Source organism: Cricetulus griseus, chromosome 7 (assembly GCF_003668045.3).
Source record: "Cricetulus griseus strain 17A/GY chromosome 7, alternate assembly CriGri-PICRH-1.0, whole genome shotgun sequence".
Taxonomy (NCBI): domain Eukaryota; kingdom Metazoa; phylum Chordata; class Mammalia; order Rodentia; family Cricetidae; genus Cricetulus; species Cricetulus griseus.
In genome coordinates, this window is record NC_048600.1 from 21,160,579 (window position 1) to 21,178,757 (window position 18,179).

At 44.5% G+C, this 18,179-nt stretch overlaps 1 protein-coding gene across 1 annotated transcript; it reads right to left on the bottom strand.

Moving 5' to 3' along the window:
* Positions 1 to 17,334: 17,334 nt before the first annotated feature.
* On the bottom strand, positions 17,335 to 17,901 carry Msgn1 (mesogenin 1). Its single transcript, XM_027424400.1, has one exon. It carries the CDS (start codon positions 17,899 to 17,901, stop codon positions 17,335 to 17,337), a length of 567 nt encoding a protein of 188 aa, XP_027280201.1.
* Between the last annotated feature and the right edge of the window lie 278 nt (positions 17,902 to 18,179).

Sequence of the window (18,179 nt, forward strand, 5' to 3'; positions counted from 1 at the left end):
ATTAGATGCCGAAAAAGCCTTTGACATAATCCAACACCCTTTCATGATAAAGGTCTTGGAGAAATCAGGGATAACAGGAACATACCTCAACATAATAAAAGCAATATACAGCAAGCTGACAGCCAACATCAAATTAAATTCGGAGAAACTCAATGCAATTCCTCTAAAATCAGGTACAAGACAAGGCTGTCCACTCTCTTCATACCTCTTCAATATTGTCCTTGAAGTTCTAGCTAGAGCAATAAGACAACAAAAGGAGATTAAGGGAATACAAATAGGAAAGGAAGAAGTCAAACTCTCACTATTTGCAGATGATATGATAGTCTACATAAGTGACCTGAAAAACTCTACCAAGGAACTCCTACAGCTGATTCACACATTCAGCAAAGTGGCAGGATACAAGATTAACTAAAAAAAATCTGTAGCCCTACTATATACGGATGACACATTAGTGGAGAAAGAACTCAGAGGAGCATCTCCCTTTACAATTGCCACAAACAACATAAAATACCTTGGGGTAACACTAACCAAAAAAGTGAAAGACCTGTACTGTAAGAATTTTGAGTCTCTAAAGAAAGAAATTAAAGAAGATACCCGAAAATGGAAAGATCTCCCATGCTCTTGGATAGGCAGGATAAACATAGTAAAAATGGCAATCTTGCCAAAAGCAATCTACAGATTCAATGCAATCCCCATCAAAATCCCAACACATTTCCTCACTGACCTTGAAAGAACAATTCTCAACTTTATATGGAGAAACAAAAGGCCCAGGATAGTCAAAACAACCCTGTACAATAGAGGAACTTCTGGAGGCATCACCATCCCTGACTTCAAGCTCTATTACAGGGCTATATTCCTGAAAACAGCTTGGTATTGGCACAAAAATAGACAGGTAGACTAATGGAATAGAGTTGAAAACCCTGATATTAACCCACACACCTATGAACATCTGATTTCTGACAAACAATCCAAATTTATATGCTGGCACAAAGAGAACATCTTCAACAAATGTTGCTAGGCTAACTGGATGCTGACATGTAGAAGACTGCAGACAGATCCATATCTATTGCCAGGCACAAAACTTAAATCCAAATGGATCAAAGACCTCAACATAAACCCAGCCACACTAACCCTATTAGAAGTCAAAGTGGGAAATACCCTTGAAATAATTAGTACAGGAGACTGCTTCCTGAACATTATACCAGTACCACAGACACTGAGATCAACAATTAATAAATGGGACCTCCTGAAACTGAGATGCTTCTGTAAGGCAAAGGACACAGTCAGCAAGACAGAACAGCAGCCCACAGACTGGGAAAAGATATTCACCAACCCCAAATCTGACAGAGGGATGATCTCCAAAATATACTCAAGAAGCTAGTCTCCAAAACACCAAACAATCCAATTAAAAAGTGAGGTACAGAACTAAATAGGCAATTCTCAATAGAGGAATCTAAAATAGCCAAAAGACACATAAGAAAGTATTCAACATCCATAGCCATCAGGGAAATGCAACTCAAAACAACTCTAAGATACCATCTTACTCCTGTCAGAATGGCCAAAATCAAAAACACCAATGACAATTTATGCTGGAGAGGATGTGGAGAAAGAGGAACACTCCTCCACTGCTGGTGGGAGTGCCAACTTGTACAGCCACTTTGGAAATCAGTATGGAGACCCCTAAAGAAAATGGAATGAGTCTACCACAAGATCCAGCAATTCCACTCTTAGACATAGACCCAAAAGAAGCACATTCATACAACAAGGACATCTGTTCAATGGTGTTCACAGCAGCACTATTTGTAATAGCCAGAAACTGGAAGCAGCCTAGATGCCCCTCAGCCGAAGAATGGATAGAGAAAAATGTGGTATATTTACACAATGGAGTACTACTCAGTGTAAAAAAAAAAAAAATGGAATCTTGAAATTTGCAGAAAAATGGGTGGAACTCGAAGAAACCATTCTGAGTGAGGTAACCCACTTACAGACAAACATGGTATGTACTCACTCAGATGTGGATTTTAGACATAGAGTAAAGGATTACCAGCCTACAATTCACACTGCCGGAGAAGCTAGTAAACAAGGAGGACCCTAAGAGAGACATACAAGGTCCCCTGAAGAAGGGAAAAAGGTCAAGAAACTCTGAGGAAATTGAGAGCACAGGAAGAGGTGGGAGGGAGCTAGGAGAATGAGAAGGGAAGAAGAGGAGGGATGCAGAGGACATGAGGGAGCAGAAAGGTTGAGTCAGGGGAAGAATAGAAGATAACAAGAATGGAGATACCATAATAGAGGGAGACATTTTAGGTTTACAGAGAAATCAGGCACTAGGGAAATGTCTGGAGATCTACAAAGATGACACCAGCTAACAATCTAAGCAACAGAGGAGAGGCTGCCTTAAATGCCCTCCCCTGATAATGAGATTGATGACTGATTTATATGCCACCCAATAGCCCTCATCCAGCAGCTGGTAGAAGTAGAAGCAGACACCCACAACTAATCACTGAACTGGAATCCAGTTGCAGAGAAGATGAGTGAAGAGCAAAGGGGTTCAGAACAGGCTGGTGAAACCCACAGAAACAACTGACCTGAACATCGGGGAACTCTTGCTCCCCAGACTGATAGCTGGGATACCAGCATGGGACTGATCCAGACCCCAGGATCATGGATTTCATTGAGGAAACCTCAGATATCTACTGAACTACTCCCATAGTAGTTCAGTACTTATCCCTAGCATAGGTGTGGACTTTGGGAGCCCATTCCACATAGAGGAATACTCCCTGAGCCAAGACACACAGGGGTGGGCCTAGGCCCTATCCCAAAGGATATGACTCTTATGACACCCTATGGAAGGCCTCACCATCCAGGGGGAGCAGAAAGGATATGTGATAGGTAGGGTTTTAGTTGGGGGTGGGGGTGGTAGGGGAAAGACGAGAGGCAGAAGTGAACTGGGATTGTCATGTAAAACAATCTTGTTTCTAATTCAAATTTTAAAAATCTGGGAAACAAAAACACTCATGTACATAAAATTTAAAAAAAAACAAAAAAACCAAGGTCGTAGTAACCTCTAGAAGTCAAGTATGGTTGCTGTTGAGGTGAGGGTGCTGAGAAAAGTTTGGTTTTGTTTCTATTTTTCCATACAGTTTGAAACTTTTTGATGTATACTCCACTGAATACATTTTTAATGACTTCAGGATCTCTAGACTGGAGAAAGGACAACAGCTTCTTATTTGCGTTGACCCTGGTTTTCTCTGCCTCCTTTCTGAATCTTACAGTGACCCATCTCCGACATCATGGCACACCCCATTGTGCAAGAAATCATACACCACCCACTAACCTCCACTAAGCGTGCTGGCCAACTTTTGGAAGAAAAAACTTAAGTAAGATCATTTCTGAGAGCCCCTTAATTTTGAACGGAAGAAAATTTCATTTAGTCCATCAGTCACTGAGCAAGGAGCTTAATGCTCACACCCTGCCAGTGGGAAGGCAACCTTTGTTTCTCCGTTTTACAGAAACGTCCTGGGTTTTGGAGACTCGCTAAGTAGCTTCAACGCTGCACTTTTCCCTGGATCATGTGAGTTTTCGTTGTCTCTGTTTCTCAGTGAGGGCCTTAAAGCTGGTACCCTAATCTGATACACATCTTTTAACCCCGTGACAGGCAGTCTGCAGCCTATCAGTTCCTCCAACAGTTTCTCCAACAGTTCCTCCAACACCTCAACTGAGCCCATGAACGCCAGGCACCAGAGGTTCAGGATGTTTGCACCCTTCACACTCTGGTCTTTTCTTTTTATCTTCCTAGGCCAGGCCTGAATAATGTAATCTGATCCCCCGCCCCCACCCCTCCTCCGAAAGAAAGAAATAGACTGCGGAGCAGGTTCTTTGAGCTTTGCCACCCACTCAAACCCTGCCGCTGGAGCCTGAAGTTCCGGTGATGTTCAGGAGGGGGCGCTCAAGCCGCGCTAGTCTAGATGCTTGCGACAGCAACTGTTTCCAAAAGAGACTCCTGCCTCCAGGAGCTCTGCAGTGGAAGAAAAACGCAAAAGGGGGGCAAGGACAGGCGGAGCAGACACCTCACATTCCCACTGGCAAGGGGTCCTCAGTTTTGTCAAATCAGCCTGGGGCTGAGAAGTGGGGCCCTCAGTTACTCCTTGCCTCCTTTTAAAGTACACAACAAACAAAAACACATTGATCACCTAGCACATTATGTTTCTTTTAAGTAGAGCCCTCCGAATCCTTCTGGCCCACAGGGGAGCCCCTTGGCTCTTCCAGCCCTTTTAACAGGGAGAAAAGCTGACCCTGGGGACCTCAGACTCTGACTTGTGATGAAGAAAGGTGGGCAAAGTAGGATAGACTCCAGGGGCCTGATTTGTGAGAGTGGAGGCTTGGGGAGGCTTGGTTACTAGAACAAGCAAACTGCTGCGACATCCATACTTTAATCTTTGCAAAGGGTCACCACTAGAGATAAGGGAGGTGTAGGCACTGACCTGTAAGAGAGCCAGACACAACACGGGTCTGCGCCCTGATGCAGGGCAAACAACAGACAATACCTGAGCTCAGCAGTCATCCTAGCAGATTCCAATCTGCAGTTCTGGTCTGAGGACTTCATCTAAAGTAAAGGCAATGCTTCTGATAAAGGAGCTGTGCGGCCAGCTTTTTCTTTGGTGTGTGTGTGGGGGGGGATGTGTGTGTGTGTGTGTGTGTGTGTGTGTGTGTGTGTGTGTGTGTGTGGATGTGTGTGTGTGGATGTGTGTGTGTGTGTGTGTGTGTGTGTGTGTGTGAGAGAGAGAGAGAGAGAGAGAGAGAGAGAGAGAGGAGAGAGAGAGTATGTGTTTTACTTTAAAAATACTTTTTACTTAAACTTTGAAAACTTCATTCATATAATGTACTTTGAGCATATCTGTTTACTGCTACTTCGTCCAACTCCTTACCCTTTACCCCATCTTTGTCTCATACACACACACACACACACACACACACACACACACACCCCTCTATCATCTGACAGGTCCATTCTAACCAGGGACCACAGGATTCTCTTCTCCACTAATGTTGATCTCTCTTCACACACACACACACACACACACACACACACACACACACACACACACACTGAAGAATGGGTGACCTATGGCCACACCCCCAAAGTCATCAACAGCCAGTGGCTTCTCAGATAGGGTGGAATAAGGAAAGGGGTTCCCCTATTCTTGCTGAAATTTTGACTGGCTTGATCTTTTATAGGCCTCTTAATTAGCCACCCCCCCCCCAGGAAACTTTCTTCTCCCCCAGACAGGGTTTGCTCATCTGTAAAGTGGGGGAAACTGTGGCTGCCTCTCAGCCTTGGAGGAAGTGTGAACTAGAACAGGAGCCACTTTGTAGTTAAGTCTCCATTACCCACAAGAATAGGTTTCTTTTTCCAGTTAAGAATAAGTTTCTGTTTCCCAAACCTGATGTGCCCTACAAAACATGTTTTCCAACCGGCACTGAACTTGTGACCCCATGATGTATGGCTGCCCTTCTTTGCAAATACATTTTCAGGATACACTGATCTATACCCACGACCACCTACCCTATAATATGAGATTCCCTTTCCACATGATGTATTTTCTTGCTTTTACTATTACTTTTCATTGTACTTTTTCCAGCAGCCAAATTGTCTCACCTATGTAAACATGCTTACAGCTTTTTTCTCTTAACTTTAGGTCTTTCCTCATAAAAGGGACCTTAAAAAGCCAGTGCAGGGTGGGCCACGGGGTGGGGGGGTAAGGGGGGCTGCTCTGTAATGGGCATCTGCTCAGAATTCACTTGTTGCTGCTGTGGGCATTCATTCTTCCAGTTTCCAAGTGCTCTACAATAGGCACACTGGTTTCTCTGTAGTGGGATTTCTCTTCAGAGCAGCTGGATTATACAGTGTTGCTGCCGTGGCTTGTTCCGTTTTTTGTTTTGTTGTTTTTCTATTTGGTCTTCTTTACTGTCTCAGTTGTCAAATACCTTCTGGGCTAATTCTAACAGCTCTGACCAATTCTTTCCTGAGAATCCATCTGTCCTTTGAATTTTCTTACGTATGTCTGGGGCTGACTGGGTTATAAAGGCCAACTTAATGGCCTTGAGATTTGCCGTGTCTTCAGGATCTACAAGTGTGTACGCAGAAAAGCCTCCAGGAGGCGCTCTAGGAAAGCTGAAAGTGATTTGTCCGACCCTTACTTCACTCCAGCTACCTTAGGTGAATTAGTAGGCAATTATACACCATGGGGTCACAAGTTCTGCAAGGCAAAGGGTAGTTATACGGCAGTAGAGGCAATGGTGTCCAATGTTATGGTGGAAACTTCACCCCAGCCCCTGGCATCAATATACCCAAAGAATCTGGGATGTTATAAGTCCTACCCAAGCCCCCTCCCTTCTCTCTCTCCAAACCCTGCTGCATCTCAGAAAGCCCACAAAATGATGACCCCTCCCCCAGAGATGCTCAAGATCATTCCCACAGAGTATTTAAACTGTGGTCCAGAAAACATACTCTTGGTTTTTCTGGTCTACCTTTACTGTCTCCTCTCTGGTGGGCTGGAAGGCCATCGGGGAGTGTTTATCCATTAAACATGAGCTTTTTCTAATTTGGTCTGATTTGGATTACTGTGTTGGCGGGGGGTGGGGGGGTGTTATCGGGGTATAGAAACTTTACTCCCACCTCCCAGACTTGGTGATAGGTCAGGATGTGGCCATATGCCCTGAAGTGAACATCGCAGAACACAATAATTTAGTATCTTTTGTACTGGCTTTCCCAGAACACTCAAAACAGGGCGTATCCTTCCTTCCTGACCAATTCTCACGCTTTCACATTCACTTTACTTAGAGCTAATGCTAGAGTAGGAAAAAAAACTCCAGGTCAAGAGAATAGACTCTCTTGCCTGGAGAAAAGCTCACATTCCAGCCAGGCTGTGTCAATCACTTTAACTAAGAGACCATCTCTAGGAAGATGGCCTCACCTTAAGCCTCAATAAAGAGATAGGCCAGATAATTCATTTTTTTAAATTTATTTACAAGGCCACATTATTATTGTTATTATTATTATTATTATTATTATTATTATTATTATTAGTGTTTTGCCTGTGTGTATGTCTGCATGAGGATGTTGGATCTTGGAGTTACAGACAGTTGTGAGCTGCCATTTGGGTGCTCAGAATTGAACTTAGGTCCTCTGTGTTATTTTCTTTCCTAGAATCCCCTACCCCAGTCACAAAAGGGTCCTAAATCTGCCCACTTTTCCAAATGATTCACAAAAGCATAGCTTTTCCTTTTCTTCTGAAGGGACCGGCCCGGTTTTAGCAGCCATGACAGGCTAACATGTGCTTGCCTGACCTTATCCCTCCTGTCCTACTCACTAGGAGGTCAGATACCCTCGAGGCAAGGAACCAATCAGAAGTTAGCTGGCGGGGCTGTGCTTTAAGGCTCTGGGTGTTCTTTACATACAAGTGCATAACAGTGACGCTCAGAGAATAGCAACCACCCTGGGAGGGCCTATAGGCCATAACAACCAGTTGACCAATCAACATAGGACAAGTCACCCAAGCCTGGAAGCACACCAATCATGAGACTGGTGCATACCACTAGACACTCAGGTTATGCTATCTGATATATTCCCCACCTGGTTTCTATGGGTCTTTCTCCAACCATCCTTCCAGGTGGATGGATAGAGGGCCCAAGCTAATGGGGTTAACTCATAAAACAACTACAATAAAAGACTCTTTCCTTTTGCATTGAAATGGGTCTCTTGGTGATTTGGGGGTTTCAGAATTTGGGCACAACGCTTCTATTTCTTTTCTGAGCATGCTTTCATTAACACTTGGGCCCACCCCACCCCCACCCAACAGTTTGAGTTCCTTGCTCTTTTTCTAAAGGCCCCCTCCCAGCTGTATGACCACTTTTTAAAATACCATGGATAGCCCCTTCCCTCACCTACTCTCCTCTTCTGGGTGAACGCTACTATTTCAGCTTGCCAGCCCTGGGGGTTTTCTTTTAAACACTAGTAAAGCTGTTTTTGCGCTTCCACTTGTGCCCATTCTTACCTTTTATTTTGTTAATAAGACTAAGAACCCCAAAGTTGACCCAGTATCTCCCCAGTATCACTAAAAATGTTCTGTGTGTTGCTGGCACCCCTCTTCAGCCCAGCTCTCTCCTTTTGTCACTCTAAACCATGATTGTGCTTCTGATCCCAAAGATGTCCCTCCAGTGCAAGCTCTTAGCCACCTCACTCTCAGAGAGACACTGTTCAGTTATATATCATCCATCTCCTCACGGCTAAGGCATCAGTGTCCTAAGGTCAGGGGCTCTGTGTCTCCTGAGAACCTAAGCAGGCTGAGACAGTCTCAGTTTATGGATCTCTGTCCAGTTAGTAGACCTTCACATAGCCTCAGAAGTGACTGAGACTTCCTTAGCTTGAGTCTCACCCTTTGCGATCTGTACTGTAAGCTCACTCTTGGCCTTTCGCCCCAGCTGTTATCTACATCACCACAGGCCTCCTGCTGATTCCTGAAACTTCACCTTTGTCCTTACTGCCTGACCCAAACTCTCCTCTTCCTTAGCATGAAGGCCACATCCCTGTCTAGATTCAGGCACATTTCATTCAGGAAGCATGTGACCCATCAAACAGAACTGTCTACCTCTGTCTTAGTCTGTTTCAGCCGCTACAGAAATACCACAGACTGAGCAATTTGGAAGCATCATAAATTGATTGCTCAACAATTGTGAAGGCTGGAATACCCAAGATCCCAGCACAGCAGGGCAAGCCTCTGGTGAAGGACCATCTCTGCTCCAAGATGGTCTTCTAGAGGTTCTGAGTTCAATTCCCAGCAACCACAATGTGGCTCACAACCATCTGTAATATGATCCGATGCCCTCTTGGGGCCTTCTGCAGAACACTGTAAACATACTAAATAAATAAATCTAAAAAAAAAAAAAAATCCTCAATCTGAGTGTGGTGGCACATGCCTTTAATTCCACACTTGGGAGGCAGAGGCAGGTGGATTTCTACATGTGTGAAGCCAGTCTGGTTTCAGGGCAGCCAGAGCTATATAGTAAGATCCAGTCTCAAGACCAAACAAATCTGTAGGTACAACCTAAATTTTCAATTTCTTTCTTTTCTTTTTCTTTTTCTTTTTTTGTTTTTTGTTTTTTATGTTGTTGTTGTTTTGTTTTGTTTTTTCGAGACAGGGTTTCTCTGTGTAGCTTTGGAGCCTATCCTGGCACTCGCTCTGGAGACCAGGCTGGCCTTGAACTCCCAGAGATCCACCTGCCTCTGCCTCCTGAGTGCTGGGATTAAAGGCCTGCGCCACCAATACCCCGCATAAATTTTCAATTTCTATGTAGAAGCATAGAAGATAAAGCCTTTAGACGATGACTAAGCCTAAAGGACACTGTCCTAGTGTATGGGGTTAGAAACAGGCAGAAGAAAATACATACAGCTTTCGATCATTTTTGCCCTTTCTTTTCCACAATGTGAAGGGCAATAAGGCCCTCAGCAGACTCTCAAATGCCGGTGTCTTGATCTTGGCCTTCTCAGCATTCAGAGTTGTGAGAAGTAAACTTCTATTATTTACTCAGTATCCAGTCTCCAGTATTTTGTCATAGCATCAGAAATAGCCTAAATTAAGCCCAGATGTGATACAGAGGAGAAGGGACAAGTATAAAGGATGCAAAAAGTGAAACTAGGAAAATAGCACTTAGTTATCATATGGACCACAGCATCAGTGCACATGACACATGTACTGTTGTATCCTATGCCAAGTGTTTTGGTTTTTATTTATTTCAAGTTTCATTTACATTCCAACCACAGTTCTCCCTCCCACCCCTCCTCCTGCCCCCCCCACTCCTCTCCATGCCCACCCCCTATCCACTCCTCCCAACAGGTAAGGGCTCCCATGAGGAGTCAACAAAGTCTGCCCAGTGTTTTGATAGTGACATAAATGGATAGCCATCTGAGTTAACCAGTGGATGGGGCTTCTTTCGGGCCAAAGGTGAGCTGCAGCACAGCTTGATTGCTCAAGCCTCACCCAGTCCGTTCTTGCTTGCTCATACATTCTTGGTTCTCTGCCCCTCCAATCTCACTCTGTGCTTCAGCTGAACCACTCCAGGGGATTCCTCCTAAGTGCTGGACTTTTTCCAGACCTTTAAGCATTTGAGACACAGTTTCCCCAGAGGAGAATGCCCTTGGCTCCATCAAGTGCCCAGCACAACTTCAACTTCACATAGCCTCTTGCTATGTGAAGCCTTCCCAGTGTCCTCCAAGGAGCAAAGTAGTGTCTTGTTGAGTCTCTCTGGTAGTTGTAAGCATCTGTCTCTGCATGCCCTTCATGAAGCACAAAGCTGGGTGTGGTGGCAGGGTCGAGGCTAGCATCTGAATCCCTCTGCCCTGGTTCCACAGCTCTCACAATCATTAGCATTCTCTCACACTGAGTGGATCCTCAACCTCCCTCCCAACATAGGCCTTTGGTACCTGTCAGCATCCTTGGAACTTCATCTGCTCTCATGTTTGCTTTCTCCGGTAGGAAGCAATTAAGACATACAGTGAAAGTAGGGGTAGAAATCTTTGGAGAATATGAATTCTTAAATGGTGGAAAAGAATAAATTCTATTCAAGAGTTTAAAGTTGATCCCTTACAAGAAGTAGCTGATTGACCTACCTGTTTATGTGTATTGATAAACTGGAAACTTCAGGAAGTGTGAGTACAAAGTTCACCTTGAACTAATGCACCACAGAGCACATTCTGAGGATGCCTTTGGGGACAGCCTAGGCCACACTGAGTGCCTAACACAGGGTTTCTATTGCTGGGATGAAACACCACAACCAAAATTTGAGTTGGGGAGGAAAAGATTTATTTGTCTTACATGCTCCCATCACTGTTCACCCTCAAAGGAAGTCAAGACAGGAACTCAAACAGGGCAGCAACCTGGAGGCAGGAGCTGATGCAGAAGCCATGGAAGCTGCTGCTTACTGGCTTACAGTCAGTGGCTTGCTCAGCCTGCTTTCGTATAGAACCCAGGACCACCAGCCCAGAGGTGGCCCCACCCACAACGGGCTGGGCCTCCCCCCATCAATCACTAATTGAGATTATACCTTACATCTGACTCAGTCGAGGTCCCCTCTTTTCAGTTAACTCTAGCTTATGTCAAGTGAACTTTACACTAGCCAGGACACAGTATTGTGGGAAGAGAAGATTGGTCACTTAATTGGTCACAAGCCTAGTTCCAGGTTCAAGGAAAGAGCCTGTCTTAAAGAAACAAGATGGGGGATGATAGAGCAGGACACCTGGCACCTCCCCTTCTGACCTCACACAGACACATATATATGTGTGCATCCTTGCACACACACACACACACACACACACACACACACACACACACACACACAAAATAATAACAAAATAAAATATTTTCTAATAAGTTTATGTACTAAATCAAAAGTTTCACCAAGCGAAGGCATAACCTGGAAAAGATGAATGCTGAGATCTCTATGCTGTTTTTGTACTTTGCTACATAGTTTGGCCATATATACTCAGTACTGATGAGAAAATGGGACATAAAGGCCTAGGTGGAACTTGGCTCTACACCAGGTATGTGACTTTTGGCAAGGTTACTTGTGTTGTGGGTTACTGCTTCCTAATGCTGGCCATGGAGATGAAAGTAAAGATTCAATAAAGGACATTATGAACAGCCAACCCGACAACTCAGATAATGGGTCTACACTGCCCTCTTGGACTAGAATAGAATAGCCCATTCAGTGCTTTCAAAAACACTTCCTGTGCAAAGTCTCTGGTCCCTCCCCTATCAGGTCTGTCCAACCACCTGAATGAAAAGAAACGGAGTCAGTAAAGTTTGTATAAAGACAATGATTGACAAGAGGGAAGGTCAGCAGCCTCCATACCCATGGTTAGAAGCACAGATCTGAGTCCTAGGGCACCTGCTGTAGCATGATGGTTCTCGTATTCCACAGCAAAGGATTAGACCAGGGACACCTGGTTACAAATAGGAAGAGAGTCAGTTTATGCCCACACTTTTAATCACAGAGCTCATGAGGCAGAGACAGGTGGATCTCTATGAGTTCAAGGGCAGCCTGGTCTGCACGGGGAGTTCCGGGAAGGAAAAAAAAAGGAGGGGGAAACACCCCTGAGAATGGGACCCCCAAAGCCCTGGGCCATAAAGTCCTATAAAGGTCATAGCACCCTCCCATGCCCAGATAGAGAAGGGTTTCTAGTCTCTCCACATCAGGAGACAAACAATTGTCCATATGGCCCTGCCTCTGTCCTAGCCATCTCAGAAGCCTTTTGCTTTCTTCTTTCTTGGAGTTCAAGGTTCTGTCTGGGTCGAAAATATCAAAATCAAACCCTTCCTAGTAAGGATACAGGTGCTGCTTAGTATCTGCATTTCATTGGCCCATTGGGCATCTTCTCAGGATACCAGCAGCAGTGTGGGAGGGGGAATAGAAAGGAGGGTGAGTATAGACAGGGAAGAAGGAGAGGGGAGAGGAGCGGAGCTAGACAGACTTTGGTTCCTTTCAAGGCATCATGAGCTGAGCCCAAAAGGTTCAAGGCCCAAGTCTAGCAGAGAATCCCATCCCCACCTCCAGGGACTTGGAGATTGTATGCAAAGCCCTTACAGTGGGATCTCAGGGGCACACACATTATTTGCTTGCGTGTTTGTTTGTTTGTTGCAGTACCCAGGATCGAACCCAGCAAGCATCTGACCATTAAGTTACATATCCAGCTCTCACTATTACTTTTGAAAAGGTTATTTTTTAAACCCGGGAGTTGTTTCCCCCTCCCCATACCATTCCACCCACACCCAACCCCCCCCCACTCACACACACACTCACACCTTGCTTTGGTTCTCAACTGTTCAGCTCCAGCAGCAGAAGTACAAGCAGAACAAAAGAGCTCAGGCTCTTGCGAATTGTGGAACACTTTATTGAACACAAGTGAGAATATGGTAGATTTCAGCTTTCGATTAAGACTCTAAGCGTCAGAAAAGGGAATAAAAAGAAGTTCTATGGAAACATTAAAGGAGAGGGGTAGAAGTTCAAAGAGAAATAATTCAGAGGATGAGATGAAATGCTTTATGTGGTGAGAGAAACGAAGTCTCCAAGAGGAGGGACGAAAAGGGACTTTAGCCTTTGCTGAGAGCCTTCTAAAAGCCAAGCCAAGCTCACCCAGCAAGCTGGGAAGGAGGCAGTATGACAACAGGCCAAGAGTTCTGAGCTCTGAGCTCTGAAGAACTGAGCCATGAGCTAAGCATGAAGCATGCTGCTGGCTAACCATGGGGCTTTGTGTCCCTTGGCCATCCTAAACCTGTTTCCATGCTCTCAAAGTAGGAAACTCACTGAGTGTCCATCTCCAGGGTTGTTATGGAGAACTGTGTCAAAGAGTCAGTGGCCCATAGCCAGACACAGACACATAGATAGTGTTTCTTCAGTCTTTTCCTTTTCCCAGCACCAGAAATAGCTTATTGCTATTCTGAAGCTCAGCCTGAGCCAAGCTAAAAGCCAAGTGCTTTTAGCCACTCCCCAGAGGGATCAGCAACCTCCTCTAGTTCTGCTCCCTACAAGGGAGGCCCCTTCTCAGGAAGTGTCTGCTGCAGGATCAAATGCCCCCAGACCTTTGCCTCTCCAAAACGGAGTTGTGTTGCAAGCCAACAGTCCAGCGTGAGTGAGGGCAAAGCTAAAGGTCACGGGTAACCTCACAGAAAGCCCAACTTCTGGCTTTTCAGAGACCTCTTCATTCATGAGCTCAAGCCCAACTAACAGGTGACAGTGGGACTTTGGGGATCTCCTTCTGTCTCTCTCTCTTCCCCCTCCTTCTCCCTCCCCCCTCTCCCTCTGTGTGAGAGGGGGTTGGATTATATATGTGTGACATGTACACATAGGTGTGTGCACGTGAATGTCAAAAGTCTTCTTCAACTGCTTCTCTGCTTTAATTTTAAGGTGGATTCTTCCAGTTGGGTGGTGGTCTTACACTCCTTTGATCCCAGCATTGGAAGGCAGAGGCAGGAGGATCTCAGTGAGTTCTAGGCCAGCCTGCTCTAGAAAGCTAGGTCCAGGACAGCCAGGACTGTTACTCAGAGAAACCCAATCTCAGGGGGAAAAAAAGATTGATTCTCTCACAAAACCTGAGCTCATCTGTTCAGCCATGCTGTCTTCCTGGTGTACAGCAGAATCTTTCTGGCTTTCCCTCCTCGACACTGGGATTACAGACTTGAACCATCACACCAGTATTTTCTTTATTTTTTGTTCATTATGTTTTGTTTATGTGAATGTTGGGGATCTGAACGCAGATCCTTAAGTTTGCAAGACAAACACTTCACTGAGTAGGCCATTCCAGCTCCTTGAGGGAACATTTGAAAGTAAAAGCAGAGACCTTGCAATTCTTTTGCATTACTTGGTCCCCAGGACAAACCAAATTTCCCAAATTTTTGAATCATTCTTAATATTGAACTTACAAACTCAAAAGCAGGGGGCACTTGATTCTCACTTGTCTAAGTAAAAAAGGAAAGTAGTATTTGGTCTCAAATTGATTTTGAGACCAACTGGTTCTCTCCAAGGCTATAGTACTATTCTGCCTGCTTTTCTCTAACACAGAGCACAGCATGTGTGCACTTGATTAGGAACACACACACACACACACACACACACACACACACACAAACACATGCTCACACATGCTATCTCACATGAACACGTACAGAGGACAAAGTCCCTCAAGGAAATTCTCCATAAATAGCAATCTTTTCTTGTTTCTTCACCAAACACCAAAAACATTAGTAGACAAGAAACTCATGAGGATTCATATAAATAGGATGGTGTTTAATCACTCAGCCCCAGCACCCTACTATCACTTGAAAATAAAACGTGCCATTCTTAGGTTATAAAACCTCTAGTCACAAGTGAAGCTAAATTCTACCTAGACACAATTTCAGTTGTACTAAAAATCCGTGAGTTGAAAATGCAGCAATAAAAATAATCAAAAAAGAAATTTAAACCTTTTGGAACTAGGAAAAATTAAACGAAGGAAAAAAATCACATAAGCCATAAAACAGCAATGACAAAAAGTACTTGATCATATAAAAATGAAAAACTTTCAGGAGCAAGGTGTAACATAATCAAAATTATAAACATAAAGCAACATAAAGACAAATGTAAAAAGAATCTCAAATCCACCAAATCATAAGGAGATATTTCAACCCATGTACTGTACTTTACCTAATTAACAAGAAGACACTCCACAAAAACTGCCACACTGCAGGAGAGGAACCAAAATTAATAGTAGTCTCATTAGATCAAAGAAAACTGCTCCATCTCAACTAGTAAATGAATAAAGTAAAACTGACATGATGCTGTCACTGTGTTTGCCTGCTACCAATTCTTGAGGTGGCTGCTAGCCAGTGATTATGTGGGACCACTGTTTTACCACATGAGATTTGTGGAAATAGAAATAACTACACACTTTAATGAAAGTGATCAAATAATAGTTATTAACATGTAAAACCTGCACATACTCTGACCTACGAATACTCTTCTGGAGGACTTCTAAGGCTAATTTAAAAATTACCAGTGTACAAAGCTTTTTGTCTCTATTTAACAAGGCATTTATTTATTTATTTATTGGTCATGAAATAACCCCAAACAACTTAAATGTCATCCAGAAGGTGCCTCATTCAAGAAATTATGCAGAACCGGTGCTGGGGAGTATTGTTGGACTGGGAAAGCCATCATTCAATTTTCTCATCTATATAATCAAAATAATAGTGGCATTTATGTCACATATATATTTATGCAAATTTACAGTGCTGGGTCAGAATCAGAGGTACAGAAATAAAGATGATCCTCAAAGTGTACATCTGCGAATATTTATTAACTACATTTGTGTCATCAAAGGAAAGATGAGAAGAGGTTAAACATGACATTGTGAACACAGCCAATGCTTTTGTAATTTATGTAATTAAAAACAAGAAAAATACCAAAGAGGGGGATCAACAGGAAACATGAACAGAATATTGAGTCACTAAAGACAAACACCAGTGGCTAATAACCACAACAAGGAAGAGACACTCAGAAAAGAACCTCCTTCAATATGATGCCCTCTGATTTCAGAATAACCAAACTGGGGCTGTAGATACCCAGTAGGATAGGCACCTGGAAGAGGAAATGTGACTGTATATAGGGACATATGGGGTAGTGGGGGACACGGGGTAAAGGAAGTGTATGGGTGAGTGTAGGACAGTTAGACCTTGTAGATGAAATAAATTCCTTTAGAGGGGTCAGAGAAAGCCTTGGGTTATAATTCTGGCCTATGCAATTATCTATGGAGTTCAAATTGACTTTGTTTTAAGCCAGTCTCTTCCTTGAAAAAATTCATATGTGAAGCAATGAGATCACATTCACGCCCGGCCTGAGACTAAGAGCTGCTGCTCCTTAAGCTCAGCTTCTTGGCCACCCTGTGATGCTGGGACCCTTCCTCCTTTCTCCTGTTCCCAGACACTGCAGCCTACGAGCCCTGTCCTTATTTTCCATGCCTTAGAGACGGGAAACTCTGGTCATAGGATCTTCAATGTCTTAAGTTAGCCCAGTCTACCTGCTTATGACTTCCTTTTTATTGTGATACAAATTCCTTCTGCAATGAAATGATTTTACTCCTAGCCAAAAAAAAAAAAAAAAAAAAAAAGTAAAGGCATGCTCACACACACACACACAGACACACACACACACACACACACACACACACACACGGGGAGAGAGGGAGGGAGGGAATGAGGGAGGGAGGGAATGAGGGAGGGAGGGAGAGAGAGAGAGAGAGAGAGAGAGAGAGAGAGAGAGAGAGAGAGACTGAGAGAGCAACAACTGCTTACTTGGTACAATCTTCCTAAATAAGAATCCAAGCTTCACAATGGATCCCGTACAAAATACAAGTTTCATTCCAACAGAAAGAAGGTTCCCCAAACCAAAATGGTAGGAGAATATAGTTATAGGCATTCAACATTATCAAAAAGAGTGTCTTTAAACTGTATTGAACCTTTGAAAGACACAGGACAAAATAATCTGTCTCTTTGCAAAAGCCAAGTCATTGGATACATGATGAGACTATCCGGAACTGTCCTGCTTGCCTGGCAGGTGAATGTCCCCGCAGCTCCAGCAGGTCAGGTGGAAGTCCCTTTCAACTTAGCAGATCACCAGATTGCCTCACTAAGTGTCCACAGATGATAACTCTGTCCTATTGTCCTGGAAGACAAGTTCAGGGTCTTCAGAACTCCTCTATGCCTGTTCATAGGTCTGGAACCAGCAGGATTCCCCAACGGGCAGAACTCACACACTCTGGGGCCTAGACTCTCTTCCACCGCCGTTGAGGAGGTCTGTAAGTTCCCCAATGTACTTGATAGTGTACTTGAGTGTCTGGATCTTGGTGAGCGGCTGGCCTCTCTGGCTGTAGACAGGGGGCAGGTAATTCCGGAGCGTGTGCAGGGCATCTGCCAAGGTCCGCATCCTGAGTTTCTCTCTCTCGCTGGCTTTGCGTCTCCGCTGGACAGACATTTTGACTTTGCTGCCCTTCTGGCCTTTGAGACCACCAGAGGCTTGTAGGTAGGCGGGTTGGAAAGCTAACATGCTATAGTCCAACTCTACCAGGCCACCAGCCCCATGGCTGCTGAAGCCATCGCTGCCTCCAATGCTGGCCCCGCTGTGCCCACAGGGCAGTGCAACCTCAGAGTAGGACTCCAGAGAAGGAACTGGGGAAAGGCTCTGAGTTGGGGATGCCTGGCTCAGCTCCAAGGGCCTGGCTCGGCTTTTCCAGTCCCAGGAGGCCAGCAGGCCAACGGTGTCAGAAGCATCAAGACCATCCTCCAGGTTGAGGAAAGTCTCTCCCAGGTTGTCCATATCCCCTGAGACAGCAGTGGAAAGTCTCCTTGGCAAATGTGAAAGAAAGTTCTGCTGCCCTGGCCAGAGACCAGCTCTCTTTTATGATGGTAGGGGATCAGGGACAAAGTGGCAAAGGGGCCCCTGGTGGAGGGAGTTCAAAGGAAGAAACCAAGGACCAAGATGGAAAATGAACTCCTCAGGTGTCACTTTCTCCTCGTTGATAATTAGCATCTTCCAGCTAAAATGTCTTTAAGCAGACCGGCCTCCAAGAGAAGAAAAAAGGAATTATCTTGTTG

Coding starts and splice junctions, on each gene's coding strand:
- Msgn1 (XM_027424400.1), bottom strand. CDS start 17,901: ATGGACAACCTGGGAGAGACTTTCCTCAACCTGGAGGATGGTCTTGAT.